This window comes from Xiphophorus hellerii, chromosome 16, assembly GCF_003331165.1.
Source record: "Xiphophorus hellerii strain 12219 chromosome 16, Xiphophorus_hellerii-4.1, whole genome shotgun sequence".
Classification (NCBI taxonomy): Eukaryota; Metazoa; Chordata; class Actinopteri; order Cyprinodontiformes; family Poeciliidae; genus Xiphophorus; species Xiphophorus hellerii.
The window spans coordinates 6,525,058-6,548,649 of record NC_045687.1 but is presented as its reverse complement, the minus strand read 5'-3'; the positions used below and the strand labels follow the sequence as shown (position 1 = coordinate 6,548,649).

General features: G+C 38.9%; 1 protein-coding gene across 2 annotated transcripts; it reads left to right on the top strand.

The window, feature by feature from the left end:
- Positions 1-22,753, top strand: ppp1r1b (protein phosphatase 1, regulatory (inhibitor) subunit 1B). Of its 2 annotated transcripts, none has more exons than XM_032587370.1 (5): positions 1-437; positions 14,823-14,903; positions 15,806-15,881; positions 16,968-17,102; positions 20,892-22,753. In XM_032587370.1, the coding sequence occupies exons 1-5, from the start codon at positions 324-326 to the stop codon at positions 21,029-21,031; spliced, it is 546 nt and encodes a 181-aa protein (XP_032443261.1). In that variant the 5' UTR covers positions 1-323; the 3' UTR covers positions 21,032-22,753. The 2 variants fall into 2 exon arrangements, with proteins under 2 accessions (XP_032443261.1, XP_032443260.1); XM_032587369.1 differs by having other exon boundaries at positions 2-437; positions 14,823-14,909.
- Positions 22,754-23,592: the final 839 nt, after the last annotated feature.

Below are 23,592 nucleotides of genomic sequence, written 5' to 3'. Positions count from 1 at the left end.
GCAACACAGCCAGATCTGAGGACATGCCTCAGTCACTCTTGCCGCACAGGTTTTAAGCGAGAGCACACAGGCACAGGCAGAATTAAACATCAAAGTGACAGAAAAGATCAGCAGCAGTGGGAAAGTGGACAAGAGGCAGGAAGAAGTACATGCAGTTGTGCATTTATTTATTTATTTTTCTGAAGAAAGTCTGACAGTGCAGAGGTGAGGCAGGAGCAAGAGGCTGCCAGGAGTGGGACTACCCAGCAGTGGGAGGTTCCTCCAGAGGGGGTGCAGAGATCTTTTGGCTTCCACTGGGAGTCTGAGCCCCGGGATCCAGAAACATGGAGCCCTCCATGTCAACCGAGGTCGAGGGCGAGCACAAGGAGAGGAAAAAGATCCAGTTTGCTGTGCCGGCCTCCGCTCCCACCAACCTGGACCCTCGGCAAGTGGAGATGGTGAGCTGGCAGTGCACAGATTACGTTTTGATCCATGAGGACAGATCAGCATAAGCTGTTAAATTGTCTGAGTGTTTAAAAACTAAACCTAAATCCAGCTGCTCTCAGCTTTTTGAAATATAAACACATTTTTTTCTTTTTTTCCACTGAACTGAGTTTTAGGCTTTGAGTTTTCCTCTCTGTTGAAAAGCTATGATGACATTTCCCTCCCTTCACTTCCTTACAAGATTAATGCTTCACTGTCTCTGCTTTTTTTGACCCCTTTCACAATGTGACATTAATGTGAAAGTCATCATCCGGCTCCTCTGTAGCAACCCTCTGACATTTTATCACTTGACTGTCATGGTTCTTATTTTTCTGTCAAACCTTTTAGCCTGTGCTTTTCCGGTAAATCCTTTGACACATAAAAAACAACACACTTTTTTTGTTGTTGTTGTTAGATAGTATGCCTCTGATCTCTGATTCAGCTGTATTGCTAGATACTTTTATTATAGATCAGGGATAAGAAGGCCAAAGCGGTCTGGAAGATTGAGGCCAATGGCTCACTCCCCCTGAGAGTTTGAAGAAAGATGAGGTGGGATACTAAGAGGGAGATGTGTTTTGTGACAGAAGGTGAGGAAGCAAAGGCGACCTGTGGGTTCATCTGTGGGGTCGACTCCCTTATCGACTGCCCCTGATTCCCTGTTTGCATAAAAGAGGCTCTTAATGAGTAAGCCTGACCTGTGAGCACACTCTGTCTTTTGTTTTTATATGCCTGTTTCATACTACGTGTTCTGCACTGATAAGAAAATTCTCACAAAAAAATGCAAAAGCCTTGCAAAAACAGAGCATCTTTGCAACGCCTCATGAGACTTCCACTCACACATTCATGCACTCTGATCTGTACCACCACTTCCAAATAACCACAGGACATCAAGATACCATATGTACCACTGTTTTTTTTTCCTTTCTTTCTTTTTTCAAATGGACTCTTTCTACACTCTCTTTCCTTAATCTCTACATGATTGACCACTAATTTCTAGCCTTGCGGATCGGCCCGGGACTGTTTTAAAAGCCGTGTTCAGGTGTGTGCATCTGTTAGGAGCTAAAATTCAATAAAGGATCCATTCAGTCCGTAACTGATCCCCTGGATCCCGGTGAATGAATTCAGATCGTTGCAACAAGTTTACTGTCTGGGGAGTACAGGAAACAGAAAGGGCATTTAGGAGAGCATGTGTTTACACATGTTTAAAAGCTGATAGCATCTACTTGAGTTTTATGGGATTCTCCAGGGATGTGTGGGTCGGCAGGGAGTGACTGTCAACAGAACTCATTTCATTCCCTTCCCCGCCCATTGCAATTACTGTCCCTTACAGGTCCTCATTTCGCTACTGAGTAGCAACTTGTTTCACAACAAGCAGCCCCTCACTGTTCTTTCCGATGGCATTTAAATACCAAAACCACAATCGACTGAATTGCTCTTGTTACTATAGAGACAGCCAGTGCAACTATGTCACAGAACGCTCCCCCGCAGCCGGGATGTAAAAGGTCAACTTTAATGGACAGATCTATCTGTTGGGGGTGAAAAAAAGCTTGTTTACAACAATGCAATATTTTGGATATGCTAGGCGTGAACGCTTGGAGAGAGACGCTTCCGTACCTCCCACTCAGTGAGATGTGGGAGAAAGCAACAGCTATTTGCTCTGAGCAAATCATTCTGCCCAAATTTCTGGACATCGTTTTATTAATACTGAAGCAATCCTATCTCTCTCGACTGACTCATTCAACCAGTTGTCAGATAATATCATTGTTTAAACTCACTCTTTATAATTAGAGGTTATCTTACTTGTGTCAACTGGGACTCCCAGAGCAGCCTTGAAGTAAAGATTGGTTTCAATGAAGCTAAACTGAGATGCACATTTCTTGGAATAAAATACTTCAGAACTTAGTAAAGACAGAGAAAATTGTGTTTTGTGCTATTTTCTGTCTGTTCGTGACAGTTTTATTACTTTTACCAGCTTAACCTGATAAAATACAGTTATATTTGACTGAAATTGTGTGAGGATCTAATAAAACGTAACCAATCCTACCCAACCATGTTTCAGTACACAGATAGGTCAAGAGTGCATCAGATTAAAAAGCAGCTGCTTGTTTGCTTTCATATGAACATCCCATTTTTAATCCATATTGTTTAATATGATGTTTACCCAACCTTTAAACTACTATCACTTCAGAACTTCAGGAAATGCTTTCCACAAGGTCTAAGAGTGTGTTTTAGGGAATTTTTGGCTTTTCCCTTTGAAGTGCATTTCAGAGGTCAGACACTCATGTCGAACAAGAAGGCCTGGATTGCAGTCTCTGCTCTATTTCATCCCAAAGGTGTTCTATTGGGTTAACATCTGGGTGCAGAGCAGTCAGTTTCTTCCACACCAAACTTGCTCATCTGTGTCTTGTGATGGGAGTTTGTTCTGGCAAGACACTTCACCTGCCTTGCCTGCTGGTGGTGTTCAGAGACCAGCAGGCCCTGTGTGTAGTTCAGCTTTTTTGTGTTGATTTGGCATGTTTTTCCAATGTTTACACTGGCGTTTAATTCCTTCTGCTGCCCAAATCATGCATGCTAGGCTAACAGGTCAATCTAAATCGCATTTATGGGAGAGACTGTGCATACATGGCTATATGTCTTTGTGTGTTTACATGTGATGGCTGGGCTGATCAGAAATATCTCTGAGGAGTGTTGCGCAAGTTCCCATTTAACAAGAAGTAGTTCTGAGTTCAGTTTAAATAGGTCAACACTAAATAAATTCAACTTCATAGTTCACAATTCATCATCATTCAACATTCTGAAATAATTAGTTAGTCCCAACATTAGCTCTTCTATGTTCATTCATAATTACTATTGTGAAATAAAGGTGCTGACTCTATGTCATGCAGCAGTTAGTATAGTGATTAAGCATTTTCCTAGCTACCAGTTAGAAATACAAGAATGCCCCTTGTAGTTGCCATTCCAATTAGAAAAGTTGGAGATTTCTTATAAATCATATGAGCCCCAAGTTTTGATATTCAATATTGCTTGTGCACAAATAAAGAGTTGTTGGTATAAACCTTTCATTTTCTTTTTTTTTTTTTTTGACAGTTTGCATTTTTTAAACCAGTGGCAGTCAGCCTCTTCTGTGTTGAAAACACATAGCCAGAGTCACTCCCTGCCAACAGCCGGCTCCCACAAAGAGACACCAGAATGTTGTGATTGTTAGCATAGGAGAGTTCTGTTTATATCATTATGTTTAAAACAAGGGGAGAGGCATATGTTTTCAATAATGGCTTCCCACAGAGACAGATATGTTGATCACCAGGTGATTACCTTTGAGGGAAAATATTAGAAAACATAAGCTGAAGGACTTTAATCATCATTGCCATAATTCCTGGCAGTGTAAATAGGCAGAAATTAGCACATTAGCTAATTTAAAGTGTTTGTAACAAATGCACCCTTCACAGTGCAATTTTATGACAAAGTTAAAGTTTGGAATAAATGGATGGCAAAGATGTCTTAAGCAGATCAATTTAGGTGTAAGGGACAAGAAAAATGTGTGATTACATTAAGCCTTGGTTTATTTCTATGCCCAAGCAGAAACATACACACACGCCTGCCCACACACACACACACAACTTCTGTTTTGCTATATGTTTTTTAACAATGTCATGCTCACTTGCATAATTCTTATTTTTTAGTGCCATCGTTGGTATCCTGTCTAACGTCTGAATTTCTTCTTGAAATCCTCTCAGAGAGATAGAATTCATTACATTTAGAGATCAGGAGAAACGTTTTTATTGTCTGGAACGTTATGGATAAAGAAAAAAAAATCCCCTTTTTCATCACAAACCCCACTCCAAACATGTTAATACTGCATGCTTATCAAGTGATAAGCATGCAAAGTAATGTGCATAATGGACAGAGATTAGGGTCGTGGCACTGACAATGCTACCTTTATGCAGACATGCCTTTCCTCCTTTGACTCCATCTGGCCTTGTAACTGACATAAAACTCAGAATAAAAGAGAGATTATCAAAGGACAGAAAAGGGCATTAGTCCAAAAAGCTCCTAACAAAGTCCTCGCATCACCCCAGAAGTTTTATGGAGGCCTAGCCCTCCAAGTCCGATGACAAAATCCCTCATGCCCCTCAGAAAACCGACCACCACCACTTCAAGTTTTACGTCACTCTGGGTTAAACATCAAACAATGACCTTTGATGCGGTGAGTATTTGTGGGCAAACATTAGCAGTGTGGGGGACTATCAACAAGAAGTCCCAGAAAGAACAGCATGCTTCAAGCTGCGATCTCTTCTTACAAGCAGGCTGGCGGGAATGTCGCTGTAGTGGCCTGACTCAAGTTTGCCCAATGATGTGATTTGTTTAATTTATGAGCTGCTATTATTTATGTTCCTGGTGAGTTTTCCTTTGCCTGAAAACAGTTTGTAGATGTTTGTAGTGGCAAAAACTAATTGGCATGAAAGTTAATAAACCACACGTTGTAATTATTATTTGGACAGAATCAATAACTCTCTGTTTTGCTGCGGTTTACATTTGTTTTTGTTCCTTCTAGTTTTTGACAGTTCTGGCATTTTGATTTCTTAATGACTCTGAAATAAGAACATGCCAGTGGCTGATGTGAAACTTTCCTTTCATGTTCTTTTTCCATTTTAATTAAGGAGTGTGGCTTCTGTGAAAGGCAACTTTTGTATGTCGCTTCAATAAGCGTGCCCTCTTCAAGATAATGACCATTGTCTTGGCTGCTTTGCCTTGAAATGAAAAGTGCAAACAGCTAAAAAACATAAATATTCAGAGAAAAGTCTTCTGATTACACTGTACACAATGAGCTGCAAATCCACCATAATACCCTCTTTTCTTGTGCTTGTGAGAGAACACGACAAAAACCTGACAGGAGGCCTCCAAAGCTGCAGCACGGCCTCTGAGCCTTTGGTCCAATGGCTTGTACCTGGTTTATAGAGGTTTTCCCACTTAGTGCCTAAATTTAGGTCAGATCAAGATGGGCTGTATTCAGGATGTGAAGAAATAAAAGTCATTCTGTTTTGCATGCGTCTTTTAATGGCGCTGAAATCACATTGCAATAGAAGTGTTTCTTCTTTTGACCTTCACCCAACAAATAATCACAATATCTGTGATGAGATGAAGAGGATTAGAAACGGGGATAAAAATGGGGTTGGGTGCATAAGATCTTTAGCTCATCAGGAGCCGACCTGTCACCAGATGCTGTCAGATACCAAGATTTGGACTCTGACCTGTATTCTTCAGCTGCCTCTGCACAGTTGGGCCCGTTTCTACTGGCTAAAGGCTGTGGGGATGCTGAGGCCGATGGGGGCATTTCAAGCAGAGCGCTGACTCGCAACAAATAGGATTGGTCTCAACTCCTGTTTTATCAAGGCTGAGAAGAGAGAATTATGTTATTGCTGCTATGACTTGTAATCTCTGAAATGCATTGCTGTAATTGGGTTTTTTTTGGCTGTTTAGCTGAGGCTGCATAGGGATGCTTCAACTTTAACACTGACGCATATAGTTTTGTTGACCCATGAGAAAAAGATGGTTGTAATTTAATACTCATGCAATCTTCTTCTTAGCTCAGCCCACTATCTATATGATTCAGGCATGCTGATTGACATGGCCATGGAAGAAAGTTGATTTGGTGTCCCATGAACCATGTGCTGATTTAGCCATATGTTTTGGATTATCATTATCCCAAGGATGGCCCACTTTTAGGTTTCAGGCAGAGACCACCGGATTTTGTCATGATGACAGGCACTCTAGCACGTTTCCAAGGACTTTTGGAAGACATTGTAACTTAGCAGTGGCTGTGAGGTGTTTTTTCAGGCTTTGATTTATGCCAGACCCACTTGGAGCGTTTGTTTCATGGGAGGGTTTTGCAGGACTGGGGAAAATGTTTTGTTAATTTACAGCAGTTTTAAAAATGAGCCATAATGCCTGGACTAAGTTAAGCTGTTATAACTTTTTCTCATTCAGTTTTGAAGATTTGGAACATTAAATAGTAAAATATAAACAAAAAATGCACTTCATCTTATAGAAAAATGTAGTACTAATTGATTTTGGGTTACTAAAAACAAATTGCTTTTGGAGAATTCTTCCCCTGCTGTATAAATATACTCAATTTAAAAGACTGATTCCTTTGAACAGGGATCTGCCCTGTTGTCTCTATGTGCTCATCCTTGAAGGTTCACTGGGGGGCTGGTAGCGATCTCCAGTGGTCATTGGGCAAGATGCGCACATCCTAGAGAGGTCATTAGTTTATCTCAGGGCAACACTGACAGACACAGGACAAATAACCATGAACACACAAACTCACTGCTATGAGCAATTTAGAGAGGGCAACTAATGTAACATGCATTTTTTTGATCATTGGAAATTACCTGAAAAGAACCCACATATGCACTGGGAGAACATGCAAACTGAATGCAGAAAGACGACAGACTTTGCTAAAAGGCAGCAGTACTAACAACCCTAACCCTACCCACATGCAGTCCTCTCTCTCAATATTTCAGTTAAATTACACTACAACAATAAAAAAAATATATATATTATTTTTATGCATCTCTAGCAGGGTTGCCAGTAATTTCAGCGATAATTCTCGGATGCGTTGCAACAGTGAGCATAAACATTTTTTTTTTCCTTTTTTAATGTGAGTAAATAGATCATTGCAGATGAGTAACCCCAGCTGGTCTAACTTCTGTTTGTGCTGGCTATTGACCTCTGGAACCACACACAGCATTACGACTCAATCTATTTGCATGAACAAGAGGAGCAGAATCACCTCAGTGACGGGGGTCACAGCCGTGCTGCTATCTGTGAAATAACTTTGATTGGCACCTCATCTGCTGTGCACAAGGGTCTGCCAGGTGGCTTCCTGTCACTCATCTGCACACAAAGGTTTTGGCAAACTCTTGTTCTAACAGTTTTTTTAAACAGTAGAACAAGCAGCACATTACATAAATGCTAGAGGGGATTCTGGGGACAGAAAACAGAGTTTGAGTATGATTTCATTCTGCCCACGGTTGCAGCATAATTATGATACCTATTTGGGAATCTTTGAAGAGCCCCTCTGGATACTATCTGCAGCCCATCTGGTTTTTTTCAGTTGGCCAGAAGTGGGGGCAAAAGGTCGCTCCAAGTGCTCAGTAAATGATAGGAAGCGACATGCAGCAGCCTCTCTGACTTGGGGGAATTCAATAAAACAATGTGCCTGAATAGGAATGAGTATCTATTGTTTTGGCTGCAACTGGTGGAGAAATGTCCTTGAACTTTGTAAAAAGCAGCTGTAAACTCAACAAGCGCTTGTTACTCAGTGCAACCTTGTTAAAACCCCCCGACAGTCTGACAGGACTGTCCGGCCGCATGATGTGTCTGATTGTTGCTCTTTGGGTGTTTACTTAATGGAAACGTTCGATGCCAGCTTTGTTTGGATGGTGGCAGATATTCAGTTCAGAATGAAGCCCAAAGTCTGTCCAATATTCCAGACCACTCAGGTCTTCTGGTTCTGCATCCCCAGAACCAGAACCGAACATGGTGAAGCAGCATTCAGCTTTTATGAACCACAAATATGGATCAAACTTCCAGAAAACTGCAAAACAGCCGAAACACTGAGTTCCTTTAAATCTAGACTAAAAACCCACCTGTTTAGAGTTGCTTTTGAAACACAATGGCACGTGACAAAATCTAATTCATCAATTGTTGACTGTGCCTTCTATGACTTTGTAATTTTGTTTTAATGATGTAAAGCACTTTGAACTGCTTTGTTGCTGAAAACCATGTGAAAAATACAGAGTAAGCACCCTATCTAAATATGATAAAATGTTTTTCAGGTTTTTTTTTAACCTCACGAACAAAAAAACCATTACGTTTAAACATTTTAAGCATTTCTAAACTAGTGAATAAACTGAGGCATGTGATATTACATCCACTGCAGATCTATGACTATAAAATAGGGCTACTTTCCTACTGTACTGTTTTATTGAATTTGCCAGGCTTTACAGAGGGGACCACATGAGGCCTGGCCATCTCATTTTAAAAAGCTTGCTGGGGGCAGGGTGTGATTCAGAAAAAAAAAAGGTTGACTTGATGACCTTTTTTTTTAATTGAGTTGCTCTTCAGAGTTCAGCCCAGCTAAAGATCACAGCAGTGGGAATGAAATAACACTGCAGGAGAGCACATTTAGCCGAGAAACGCAAAGAGCTGAAATGGATGAAGGACTCGATGCTCATTAGACTTATCTGATTTCATACAGAGGAAACAGCAAAGGCTTGATTGTTACATTGATACCAAAATGTGGAGGAAGCATCGGTTTTTAGCATGGAGTCTAATTATAGTTCAGGTCAGAAGTTTGCGTACACTCATCAGACTTCAAGTGTTACAGTTGAACCATCTTTTGTCTATTTTAAGAAAACAAGCAACACTAATGATCTAGAAAAAAATAGTATTAGGCGCACAGGTTAGTTTGGACTTTTTCCTGAATCACATAAGATCAAAATTTTACATGCACATCTACATGCACTTCCTCTAACTTTTGGTTAAATGTCCCTTAGCAAGTTGCATATAATTTGATTACTTTTTATTCTGCAGTAATCAAAAAGCTTTTGGTATCACTTAGGCTGGATATTTGATAATTGTCCCAGCAGAATATATTAAATTATCTCGTTTTTAAGCAGAGTCCACATGTTTTTCCACAGAATTGAGGTCAGAGTGTTGGTGTTGGCCTCTGTTTCTATTCCAAAACCAGCTTTGATGTGTTTTGTATCATCACACCATTGAAATTGAAATATCCAGTTGTTACTAAGTTTTTAATGTTGTACCAAAGCGGTCCAATTCTGAGAAAAATGGAAATTAGATACAGAGTTGAGGATCAACCTACTACCAGTATCACATTACCATGGACTGTGAAAAAGGAACACCCCTGCTCCAAAGCCAACACCTTTAAGCTTAAGTAAAATTTTCAGTAAACCACGTAAGCTAACCAAATACCTCAGAGAGAAAGATTTTTATCAGATAGGCTAAAAGATTGAGTTTCATGAGAGAGCGATAGTCAGTAGGCTAACATTGATCCCGTCTTAAATCTTTGGAGGCTTCCTCCAAGCTGGACCACAGTGAGCTCTCTAGTGAACTTATTAAAAAATATTTCAGACCAAACCAGAGATATTGAGGCTGGAATTGCTCACCCAGAGTTTGTAGTAAATAGATTACAACAACTACAACAACACAAAATAACATGTGAAGATGAAGGCAAAGTAGTACAGGAAGTGAAAAAAGGTACTCAAATGAATCATTTTTGTGTTTCCTTTAACCTGCGGTGATTATATTTTGATGGTGGGAAAGGCTGTCATGCCAGGGCAGACAAGATGAGGATAACTAAAGATGTTCTAAATTTGTCTGGCTGGCAAGCACAATGTGGCTGCTGCAGGATATATTCAGACAGCATTTAAAATGACCTGGGTGAAAATGATCACTATAATCTCCAAAAATGAAATTTTATCCTTCCATATTTTTGTCAGTCTATCCAGAAATCCAAAACCGGTGCAGTATTCCCATTTAAACCACATGTTTTGCTGCAACAAGAAAACAAGTATAAAAGGTAATAAATGATTAGAAACACTTAATTGAAAAAAAAAACAAAAAACATGCAAATAGATCAACTCAGTCGGACAATTGGCATGCAACACATGTGCTGCTGACTGAATTGCTGCTTGTCTGTTTAATTTCTGCTCAATTTTTTTATGTAAGGATGGAATTCATTGGGTTTTGTCCTAATTTTTTAAAAACGTTAACATTGTAGCTCTGAGTAAAAAAAAAAAAAAACAAGAAAAAAATAATCTGCTCTCATTGAGAAACTCTACATATCATGGTTTTATTTAAGAGTCTGCCTGTGGACACACACCGCAAGCACTAATCAATATTTCACAGATCTATATCTATCCATCGGAACAGATATGGATTCATTCCAGGAGAATGTTGCAAGTTCATAATCATCATATGTACTTGACTGATGCCCTGAACGCATCACAGATTGCTTGATGAGATGACCTGATGTAATTTAGTGCGATTGGACTCAAGGGAGGGAAGCAAACAGGGAAAAGAAATCCGAGTCGTGTTTCGCTCCATACTGCCTCCGTCGAGGTCACTCTTCCCAGGAGACACTGGCTGTCGAGCGCCGCTGCAGAGTTTTACAGGCTTTCTGTCTCATCCTACCGAACCCCCAGAGGCACCTCTGATCTAGTTTATGTCGTCCTACTGCAGCGTGCTTTTTATAGGACTGGCTTGAAAGTACCAGCTTAGAGAGCCTGGCCTCTGGGGAGTAGACCCAAATCAGCCAATCTGCACCCAGCCTGTTAACCAAGACGATCCTCTGCCAACACACACACTACTAGTACTCAGAAACATGCTCAGTCAACAGTGACTCATGACCCCAAAACAGCACTGCCACGGAGCCCTGGCTGCTCAACCTTTTCCCCAATATTAAACTTGACACGTGTGTAAATAATAAAATAATTTTATGAGTTTCTCATTTACAGTATTTTTTAAAAGGTTGCACAACCCTTGTAAAAAGACTGGTTTTATGTTTTGAACATTGGGTCATTATAAATCCTTTAAAACCTTTTTTCCACATTTTAGTGGGACATATGTCCAGACAGTTCAACTGAAAAATGCAAGCAAATCTGTTAGGGGTTAATTAAACATTGAAAAAAGTGCAGTAACCTAGTTGCATGGATGTGCAGACTTTAAAACTAATACTTTGTTGCAGAACATTTTAACTAAAATGTTCTGCAACATAAGAAAGACAGAACATTTTAAAGTTAACTCCTGGCATCAATTGTTGTGGATCTAATTAACCTAAAATAAAGTTCAGATGCGTCCTCCAGCTAAAACTACAGACTGCAGACAGGTTACACAGGATCAAAATGTTCTTATTGTACAAAGCTATCAGTCGGCACAAGGATGCAAAGCCTCCACAGTACAACTGATACACGACGGTGCAGTCAAGAGTTATTACTACTAAATAACATATATGGGACAGCTCAAAAGCTGGGCATTTCTCCTACACTGATAAAAATAAAACACTTGTGTCTTAAAGAGCTGCATTCATTTCCAACAAGTGCCACATGGAATACTCATCAGCTTTAAGTAAACCAAAGCAAGCCATTTGGACGGTATCATCCCCGTGCCGATGCTTTTATGCAGACCAAAGCTCCTCATGAATCCCAGCGAGATGCTGCTGCCTGGAGGCTTTCACCTGCAGCGCTGCTAAAAGGCCACAGCTGCAGCCCGCCTTGTGAGAGTCTGCTGTAACTGGTACAGAGTCAAAAACATTTCTGCCGGTGTTTGCCGGGAAGGGTCGAGAGATTGGGAACAAGGGATTAAGAGATGCAGAGGAGGGAGGGTACAGAGGGATAAAGCATAGCTGGAGTAATCCCACACGCTGTGTCCCAGTGTTGCCGTAGCTGAGGAAGTCACATATGTTACGTAACTCAGGCAGAGTGGGGCGGTTTTAAGGCTGGAAAATTACTAGAGTTACTGAATGTTTATGTCATCCGGCATTGGAGACGTCATCACCAGCACACATTGGTGTGTGTGCGCGTGTGTGGGTGTGTATGCTTACTGTAAAACACAAGTGCATCTGTCAACTTTATTATTTCACATAAATGTGCATAAATGGCCTCTCTCATTTTACATAATTTACGTCAGTATACAGGAATAAATCATATGAGCTTGAGTTAAGGGGAAAACAACCGTGAATGGTGTCAAATGCAATTAAATCAATTCAGAATCAGGTTTTATCATCAGTCCTACTGTGTGACATTTCATAAGAAAGGCTGCATTGACAGTTCAATTTAGAAACATAAGAGTTACAGACATAAGCTTGAAAAATACTATAGCAATCTCTAATTTGTTCATTGTTGTTCAACTCTATCTGCTTTATGACTGCTAGTCTTTCAACCCAATACTGCTCCTGGATTATTCCAAGGTAAAAAGCTCTAATTCTAATTCTTGGTCGTGTCAACACTTGGTGTCTACTATCACTTCTGGGGCACCACAGGGGCAGGAAGCAGGTGCTTCGCAGATGTTGTAGCTCCAAGATGCCCCAGGCCTCTACAGCTCTCCAGGACAGAGGCGGAAGTGTCGGATAAGGCCTTGTATGGATGTGCCCCGACACTGGAGAGGGAAAATGAAGAAAGATAAGAACAGATGTGTCAGGGTGCAGGGGAAAATAACATGATTGCAGTTAGAGTGTGACGCAAAGAAGATGAGGGTAATGTCACTGTCAAGGAATGAAGGATGGTAGTGGATGTAAACAGGATAGAGGAAGCAGAGGATCAAGTGTGATGGAAGTGAGGAGAATACGAGGGAGACGGATAGTGTGTGACAACCAGGGGAGATGGGAAAGCTAGAGGTTGCATGATGAGATTAAAGCGCATGTCTGGTGTCACAAACGCGGCTGAAATCCATTGCTGATTACTTTGTTTGGCTGAGTGGGGTAGGGGCGAGTGTCCAGCGCGCTGCTCAAAAAGCCACTGCTTTGGCAACACACCGCCTAACTGTGATGACGCACCAAATGGGACAGAAGAAAACAAACATGAGTCTCGGTGTGGAGCCATTTTACAAAAAATAGAGCCAGGATAACTCCCTTCCTACAATGCAGTGTGGTGCCATAAACAGCAGTACATGTCAGTGGCTCATGTCATTGCCAAGGTTGACTTCTTCCACAGAGGACACTTTCAATAACGTTCTTGTTTCACTTGCCAGCTCCACTCGCCTTAACTGCTTTTACTTTCTGAAGTTAGACGCTATTAATTCTGCACGTCTTAACAACATCATGTCAAGTAATTCCCGCTGTAAACAGCCTTTCCTCTTCAAAAGCACAAAACATATAAGTAACGTTAAAACACCACTCTGACCTAATCTTGTTAACAAAATAGCTGCTTTCTGCATGCTGAAAGAGTTTTGTTAAATATTTTACCCTTTGTAGAAACCAAAAACTTTGCTAAGCTGAGGCATGAATGAAAATTGCCAAAGACTGATACTTGTAAATATGGAAATCAAGACTTAAGTAGCTGGCACCATTCCAAGGTATTTTAAAGCTTTCTGTGGTGATCACAGTTTGTCTGTAGTTCATCACAGTAAAGAGCAACTTCTTCTGGCAAAAACTGTAATTTGTAACACAGAAATTCCAGCATAAATTAAATTATGTAGTAATTTCTGCTTTGCTTTTGACCAGCAGTGTTACACTGATAGCACAAGTGATAGCATTGCTAGTCCACCAAACAGCTGTGTCAACATATTTTATCAATCTGTGTTTTAGTCTTAAGAGTAAAACTGCAGGACAGCAAAAATATTCTAACACAGTTTGTCAGAAAAGTGTCTATCCGCAGTTAGTTTCTTGAGAAAAAACATGTTCTTTGGCATTAAAAAGTCAGCACAGTCTCATACTACACATGTGGTGACTGGAAATCAAAATAAAATACTGCTATACAATCAGTTTGCAATTCCAGTAATATTTTCGCCTTCATTTAGCTCAGGCACAGACAAAGAGCAGCTCATCTCGCTCATTCACTATTCCTTATGTTTGAGACTGTAGTTATTTTTGTACTTTTTCAGCATATTTGCATATTTCATACCACATAGTTTTATGTCCACATTGGCAACATTTTGGAGCCATTTAACTCATCTCAATAAATAAACAGATATACTGAACTAGCAATGGAAACGTGTATGAAACAGGGACGCTTATTTGTAAAAAGGTAAATTGACTTACAGCCATGAAGAATATTGGTATAAATAAGTCAGAAAAAAAGAGCAACAGATGCAGCTGCAGTACAAATGCTAATGTTTAAGTTAGCTTGTCCCAGTGGTTTAAGGCAAACCTCTAGTTCATCAGGCCCTAACGTCGCTCTTCAGTTAATAATATAGTTGACTTTCGCTTCCTAGAAGAACCATAAGTCTAGAGGAAGATTATAAAGACTCCTCTGGCTTTAAGTTTGAGAACCAAATGCTAAAATATTTAATATAAACAATATTAATGTAAATAATGAGTTTAGTTCTCGTTACCAAGTGTGTTTGTTCGACCAAAAAGATTTAAATGACTTTTCTGCTCCGCTGACTGCAGTGTGTTATCGGGTGCTAAAAGTTGCCGGTTCATCATTCATCAGTGAACTCTGCTAATGAAGTCACAGAGGGCCCAGTGTGTCCTCAGCCGGCATGAGGTGTCAACGCTGTCATTGTATTTTTCCTCATTAGATTAATATGCAGGTGTGCTGAATGTTATTAATAATACAGCATCAGCCACTTTGACTATTCATTTATTCATGGCTGCCCTTTTTGTTTCTGTTTGTTTACAGATCAGACGCAGGAGGCCCACACCTGCCACACTCTTCAGAGTAGCCGACCAATCTCCTGAGGATGACCAGTCCACTCATCAGGTAAAGGTGAAGTCTCAACCTTTTTTTACTCTTCAAGTGTTTGTGGATTATCCTCTATCCTCCACGTTTTTTTCCCCTCTGCGTCAGTGAGGTGATGTAAGTCTTTTGTAATCTAACCCTACTTAATTATGATGTTTGTTCATCATCAAAAACCCAAGTTGAGTTATTATCTGTTCAAGGAGGTGACGAATGTGGTTAAATATGATTTATATACAGTTTATTTAATAAAGAAGAGAAACAAACTGAATCATAATTTTGAAGAAGCATTTAGCATAGTGCTGAAAAACAGGGAATTTGAAAAACTGTAGTAAATTTTGAATTATGCAGCATCGCATAATTCAAAATTATGTCACAAGTCACAATTCTGCATCAGCTGATCTGTATGGGAGTCTGTGGGTCAAGGGAGTGATGTAGTGATGATGTATGATTTGTGTGGTCAGCCAGCCGTACAATTTAAAAGTATAAATAAGATTGAGAAATAATTTCCAATAAAAAGAGTAAGAAGGTAAAATATTTACTTGGCCAAAAACAGGTTCAGTGCACTAAGTTTCTCTTCCATTTAAAAGAATGATATGGGAATTGTGACAGATATTTTGCTTTGGCAATACAGAGATCAGTAGTGTAGCTACAGTGATGTCATGTGTTTATTTACAGAGACATTTTCACTTATTAGTGTAGATTTTAATCCCTCACCAGGCAAAAAAGATATTTGATAATTGCAGTTGAACAGCCAAATTTGACCTGGTTTTACTAATTAAACATATTATGTCAACAAAAATAACTTCTTTTTTTAGCTATGCATAAAGTAAGTACAACCTAATAGCTGGTGTTGGCTTAAAGGATGTTTTTGGAGAAAGTGAAGGAGAAAATTTGTGTTAATCATCTCATCCCTTTCTTTACAGTGGGTCGTGGGGGAGAACGGCGTGCTTAAACCAAAACGTGTGAATCAAAATGTGTATCAGCCTCCATCGCTCAAAGGTTTGTACAAAACAGCGTTAATTCAGCAGGTGGTGGTTGAGTGAACCGTGATTTATCCTTATGTTTATATCCTTTTCTGTTTTACCTTGCTTCGCTGCAGGTTTTATCCTCCTTGCGTTTGTGTTACCTTCTATAAAAATAATATTATGCATGAGCAGATGTTGGGAATGCATTGAAATAATGCCTTCCTGGTTTATTTCTATGCACACACCTTTGTGATTTGCATGATTCTGACAGACTCTGCGTTAGAAATACACTGGAAGACAAAGTTTGGGTGTTTATGAGAGGCAGAGAGATACTAGAGAAACAGATTAGAGTGTGACAGCTGCGAGACATTGAGTGTAAGTCTAGGAAAGTCAGGATCATCCAGGATTACAGTCAGTTTTTTTATACAGCTGTGGCACAAACACACTAACATTAAATCGTGCATGATTTCCTTTTGTCTTAGCTGCATGTAAGGAAAATAAGCATTTTGCTGTGTTGTTTTCTCCACATGGGACTTTAGCACAAGTGTTTCAGTGTGTGTCGAGTGATGATATAGAGTCAGGAAGCCTTGATCCTGCACCAGATATCTGCCCTTCGTCAGCACAGTGAGGGACACACAGAGCAAACTCAGGAAGATTTTTTGTTGCGTAACCTTTCTTAGTAAAAAATAATTTTAAAAAAGTGACCTTCCTCAATGCTGTGCTCTGCATTCGAGGGTGTGAAAGAATGCTAGGAAGAGAAACCAAGGTGACCTAAAGGAAGAGTGAGAAGTAGGTGAGATAATATCATAGGAAATGAGAACACAGAAATGGAGAGCGTTCTGCTAGAGCAAAGGAAGATTTGGAAAAGAGCTAGAAGTGGCAGAAAACCGGAAAACAGCTTTGTTATTTTAAAAAAAATCAGTGTGGAGTCTTGTTTCTTGGCTATTTGTCTGCCTCTCTGTGCATGTGCTTCCCGCCTGCCTGGCCTGTACTCAGAATCCACTGTGAGGCTAAAAACTGTTGAAGCGTGGTAAAACCAAAACAACATGTCCCTCTGTCCCCTTGTCCGTGTCCATGTGTTCTTGTGGCCATCTCCCTGTGTGTCTGTGTCTGTGTGTAGCTGTGCAGAAGATGGCTGAAGCCCAAATGCAGAAACTAGGTGTCTATCCTTTGGAAGACCCTTGTGAAGGGGACGAGGATGAGGACCACTGGGAGGGAGAGGAGGGAGACGAGGCATCTCCCGCCAAAGCTGCTGGTGAGAGGGAGGCTATTTGTCAACCGCCTGCAGAACGCAACCACACTGTGACAATGTCAACTCCTGAAGAAGAAAATATACCTTGAGATACTTTATGCTGCTGGCAGTGGAATATATAAGTATATCATTTTGTTTCAGATTAAACAGATTTTCTGTTATGTGTTGAGAAGCGTGAACTAAATAAATTGAATAGTAAAATGGAATAAAAAAAACACTTAAAGTGATCTTTTATGGTTGTGTCCACTTATGCAGCCAGGCTTTTGCAGTTTTTTAAATTTTTTATTTGTTTACATTTGTCCTCCACCAAATTAAAAAGTTTCTCGGTTTGATTGTGCAGAATATATTTCCTGCTTAAGGTTACTTGACAGACCCTTACATTTTACTAGGTTTGTGCAGACCATTTTATCTCCAGTGTTTCTATATAAATCAGTTTATCAGGTTTGAAGTTATATTTGAACTCGTTTAGAACTGACCACATTAAAACCCTTGAATCTGTTTGCCTTGTAAAATTTAAAATTACATGTATAGCTACTGGAAAATTCCCTTTTGCCATTTTCAGTAATAATTTTTCAAACACTGGCTCACTTTATGTCTTTATTTTTTTGTTAGCTAGCCTCCAGAATGTTTTTTTTTTTTGGCTACTTACAGCTCTATTCTTTTAACACATCTACCAACACATTTTGATTTGGTTGTCATAGCACTGAATGTGACTCATATTGTTATAAAATGCAGGAGATGGAAAACAAATGAAAAATGTTTATTTAGAGCTAATAATAAGATATTATTTAGCAATGAACAAAATTAACATGGTTTCATACCAACTATTCTAGGATTTAACCTCAAATTATAAGACCATGGCCGACACCTGAACCAAACGAAAGTATGAACCGGTTTGTGGAACCAGAAAGGGATAATCTTCAGAACAGGTCATGATCAGTCATTCTATTCAAAAATACATTTTCTAAACTAACACTATATAATAAGCACTTGATCTCCAAATACAGAAACTATGAGTTAACTCAGGCCTTTTGAGTTTATTTGTAGCTTTTTATAGATTTGGTTTGTTTTAGAATGTAATACTCTATCTTTGTAATCTCTGTTACGTCACAGGGGAACAGTGGCATTTTGTTCTGAATTATTGCTCTGTCCAGATGACAGACTGTCTCTGTAAATCCCTTTGTGTTGTAAAAGCCTGTTCAGATTAAACACAGATTCAAGGAACAGTTTCTGTTGCTATCGTAATAGTAAATTTATCCTGAAAAGTTAGAAAGGGTATTATTTTGAAGTTTAAAAATCACAGTCTTCACAATGTGTGATCTTGAGTTTGGTATCACAAATCTCTCAATAAGGTTAACTTTTCTCACTTGCTATAATAAAGTAAACCTTACTGTTAACTGTGCTTCCAAGGTTATCTTTCCTTGAAGGTTAACCAGTTTTACAGAGTATGTATAAGAAACAGATCTTTACACTGACACACACAAACAAGCCCCATTTCCTTTTCCATTTAAACATTCACACATCACCTTGTTCCAAAACACTTTGTGAGTGCAGAACATTCAAGCTTGAGTACACTAAGAAACCAAAACATGCAGATTAATCTCAAAGTCTGTACAGCTGGCACAAGCAGAGAGGCAGAAAGTTTGTTAATTTTGGGAATATAGACTTCTAAGGGTCACAGGACTTGAGGTGTTCTGTGAAATACACAAAGAAGTTTCCAGGAAGGAGGTTTCCTGGTCTTGAAAGAGTAACCCTGACCAGTGGGAGTCCATGGGACTCAAAAACCCAGATACTGTGCTGCATTAGACCTACCTAAAGCAGCTGAGATAAGCAATGATGGCCTGTATTGAGGGTTTAATGGTATGCTGAGTCAGATGCGGCCTGATATGTTTTATACTGCAAAGTATAAAGAGCAGCAACCAAGAGGCAGCTTTAAATGGGGGTAGATGACAGTTTGCCATAAATCAGGACATTCAGGCTTCTTGCTAACTCCAGAGGTTTAGAAGCCGTGTTTTATGTTGGGTATTGATTGGTATCTAGACTCACTGGCAATTTTATTAGCTACACCTTTCTGGTACTGAATATAATGGACCTTAGTTCCTGGTGGCATAGATTCAACAAGATGTCCATATTGACATGACTGCGTCATGCAGTCACTGCTCTTGATCCACTACTTTCCAAAGGTGCTCTACTGGATTGAGATCTGGTGGCTGCGGAGGCCACAGGAGTACAGTAAACTAATTCTCTATTTTCTAGAAACCAATTTGTGCTGTTTTGAGTTCTGTACCTTTGTGCATTGGCCTGCTGGAAGTGCCCATCACTAAATGGTCACCAATAGTACATAGAAAGTCTCAGGGGCCAAAGTGTGCCAAGAAAATATCCCCCATATCATTACAAAGCAGCAGCCTGAACCCTTCATACAAGGCATGATGCATCAGTGCTTCAATGTTCTTTTTATGTCAAATTCTGACGCAACCCTCTAAATGCCACATCTGAACTCAAAATCCATTGGAACAGGCATTAATGCCCAGTTTTAAGGGCACAGAGGCTATTTCCATTGTAGCCTCTGCTCCCTGTTCTTGTCAGGTGCGGCACTGTCTACTTCAAGGTTTGACATGTTGCACATTCATCAATAATTTTCCACAGTGAGTGATTACTTGAGCTACTTTTGCCTGTCTATTATCTTGAATCAGTCTACCAACTCTCCTCTAACCCCCATCAATAAGGCATTTTCATCTAAGAACTGCTGTTCACTGGATATGTTCTCTTTTTGGGCCTGTTCTTTCAGTGTTTTCCAGCCTAATTTAAAGAAACACACAATTTGTGTCCATTAGTATGAAGAAAATCTATTTTTTGTTGCAGGACTGTTTGAGCAACGTTAACTGATTTTTGATATAAATAATCTTTTTTTTTTTTTGGATCCCAGCCTGGACTGACTGTCTTTAAATCACTTGCTAATGAACAGAGTTATGTAGTGTTAGTCATCTAAACGTTAAATCCACCTTTAGTGAATGATGGATTTCCTCTGGAAAGTGAAACCTGTTGAGTTCTTTGATGTATATTTCTTTCTGTAGAGATGAGACTCTTGTTCATCATGACCTATTGGCTTCTGTAGAGCCAGATCTTTAATGACTAGCTATGGATCTAAATGTTTTCAATTTTTAAAAAAGATAGCTGTTGATATAGGTCATATAGGTAGTTAGGCAGGGCACAACATGAAACAGGGGTAGAGGAGAGGGTAAAGGAGCATTCGTGAACCAGATTAAAAGTATAACCTACCTTTCACCTGCACACTGAACAAGTGTTTTATGGGAGGTTAGTTCCTCCCATAGTTCCTGTATGTGTTGAGGTGTCACCCCCTGCATGATACTGAAAATAAGGAGACGAGGTTACAAATCTGTTTTTAACAGGGCTGTATTTTATCCTGCCTCAAATTCTTGGATGGATTTCTGCGTTTTGGTTGTTTGGTGAGGCATCAGAAAGAAGGACTTGTCCATAGAGCCATTCTTGTATGAACCACCTTTGGTTGCCTTAAAACTGGTTTAAACAAAATGTGGAAAACTGGACTGTTTATTAAAACTTTACAGATATTGTGTGCAATAAAAAAACAAAACGTACAAAACAGCTGATTACAAACAGTTCTGCCAAGTCACAAACATAAAACACCAACAAACACTTGATAGTTTGTAATTAATTGCCTTACCTGAAATAAACCATGGTACACGATGGATAAAAATAAAAGGAAAACAAAAAGTTTTATTGCGCCTTTTGATTTTTGTTTTGTTTCTTCAGATCATCAAGACACAGCAACGACTGAACGGTTTTCCAGTGTGAAAGAGACGACCAAGGAAAAAGAAACACCACAGGAGGAAGATGAAGAGGAGGATGTAGAAAAGAAGGACAAGATTGAGAACAGTCGGGGGTGTAACTGAGGGGAGAGTGGAGGACATATTTTAGAGAGACGATTTGGGGAAAGAATTGGGTGTTGTCAAATGGTTTAAAATCTGAAGAACTTGTAGGAATGAAGAAGTGGTTAAATTTGTGGAGGCTCACTTGTTGGTGAGATGTGAGAATGATAGAAAATCCCATGTGCGTGTGAGTAAGTAAAGCTTTTGTACTATTCGCCCTCTAAAGGGTCTGCTGGATTCAAAGTGAAAAATCTTATGAGCAGGTGAGGAATGATCTACTGACAGAGCATTGCGCTGACGCCACTTTGGCCCTACTGATCTGTTTTTATGAGCGTGAATAGGCCAAGGTCAGTGTGACCAAAAGCTCTGCAAGTGGAAGTCCTCCCTTCACTGTTAATGCTTCAGCTCAGAGCTAAACATTATTTTATAGAGGCTAAAAGTTTGAACAGATAATACAAATTCTTGGGTATAATTTAAGACTCAAAGTAGCTCTTTTATGACCATCTGTGAAAGCATTTGGAGGTCTTTAAACATGACGTGTTCTGCTTCATTTAGAAATCAAGGCTTGCATTGTTCAAATCAGCCCTTAATGTGTGCTGCCATCTTTTGGTGAACAAAAGCTTGACAGGGTTATAAAGTCCAACCTGCAGCTCCCTTTTTTCTAATTTACTTATAATCAATGATGTATTGATTTTGTCTCTTACATTTAACTTTAGACCTTTCATTGCTTTGCCTGTAATTATGTCTATATGAAATATTTCAAGGTTATACTAAGTCCTCATGAAAGAAAAGCAGGTTGCTTTTATTATTTTTTAGCGAAATTCTTTATTTTTAATTAAACCAAATCATTCTCAAAAATCTAAAGCATGCTTTTATCTAAAAGGTATCGGTTCAATGAGTATATGTGTTTTGTTTTCTTCATTTCTTTCACTTTATAGGATTTGGCATTTAAACTTAAAGGGCAATTCTACCTCTAATTTAAAAAAAAATTAAAAATAAACATCTACTGCCTCCATATTTTAGTTAAAGTTAAATTTCTTTTTGTTTATTGAAATAAAATTAAGATCTCATACAGGTTTTTGTATATTAACTCTTTTATAATGTTATATTTTGGATTGCTCCCACATAATTTTATGCTGTAAGAGCTATTTTTCTAGTCTGAAGTGGAGTTTCTGAGCTCGGCTGCCTGTTTTTAAGCATGAGACATGCAGCACCAGGTGCCTAAAAGTAGGCATTGTGCTTATTTTTTTTTTTTTTTTGTAAATTAGTCAAATGTGCTCTGTACACAAATGTTACTTCAGCATTTTACAATAGATAAAACCATATTTTATTGAACTAAATGTGAAATAAATAAAGTCACAATCAGTCTAATTCAAATTCTTTTTAACCGGTGGTAGTAAAGGTTTCCAAATGTTCCACAGGGTGATTGCATTGTGCTGTTTGTTCCCTCTGGGCTGCTGTTTGTACATAAAACTGAATCGTTTTTTTAACCTCTAACCAAACTGACTGGATGAGCGGTAGGGTGTGTGTGCAGTTATCTCTTTGCTTTCTGTGACCCTCCTACTTTTCTTGGCCCAACTTTAAAGAAAAGACAGAAGTAAAAACTTGTATGAATATATTTTTGCTTATTTTCTCCTCATTTCTCTTTTGTTTTCCACTCTTGTTTCATAATGTGATGTGGTTGTCTTAAAGTGAGCAACTCTATGGTATCAAAATAAAGACGTTTTTTTCTCATACTTTACTTCAGTCTGTGTTTGGTGTGAGTTTGTGTGTGTTTTTTTTTTGTATCACTCATCTATCCCCTTCTTATCTATGCATGAGAAAAATATTGTATATTTTTTTATCCCAAGAGATAAAACATTTTGAATTTGATAGACCTCTACATCTTTTTAAAATTTAATACAGTATTAAGAGGAACAATCACTTGAACCCTCTGGAAAATAAGTGAAATGTTCATTTTTCTCTTGCAAAATCTTGGACAAATTATGTTCTTTGACAAAACCAGAAGTAAAAATCTGACTTAAAATCTAGAATTTCAAGTCTAAACAATAGAGGGATTGAAAAAAATAATTGCAGTTAAAATATGTAGACAGTCTGGCCACCCGTGATTATATTACGAGAAAATACCGAGATATCTATATTTGATCTTTCACATTACTTTACAAGAACCCACTTGCATGTCCCAAGAGAACTTTAAGAATATTTAGCTTCTGATTAGTATGAGTAAGATTAATTTATTTGTTATTGGTAAAACATTCAACAAATCAGTGATTCTTGAGAAGTGGGACAAAATGGGTTTAAATTTTCCCCAAAATTAAAAAAATTATTCCTCAAGCTTATGTATACAAATATGACAAATAATGTTTTGTAAATGTAAAGATGCTAAGGTGCAGGCTCCCAGTTGCAGCATTTTTTGAAAATTACATTTTTAATGGACCTAACCTAGAACTTTGTCATCACCAGCTGACAAAAATAAAGAAATAATTTTTTAATGACCCTATTAGTGACATTTTTACTCAGTTTTACAGAAACAAAAGAACAAAAGAAATATTATTTAAAACAAAAAACAACATAAAGTCCATCTG

Excerpts from the sequence above, each read along its gene's own strand:
- ppp1r1b (XM_032587369.1), top strand. The coding sequence starts at position 324 with ATGGAGCCCTCCATGTCAACCGAGGTCGAGGGCGAGCACAAGGAGAGG. Across the intron at positions 15,882-16,967 it reads TCAGCCTCCATCGCTCAAAG|CTGTGCAGAAGATGGCTGAA; the intron begins GTTTGTACAAAA and ends GTCTGTGTGTAG. Across the intron at positions 17,103-20,891 it reads ATCTCCCGCCAAAGCTGCTG|ATCATCAAGACACAGCAACG; the intron begins GTGAGAGGGAGG and ends TTGTTTCTTCAG.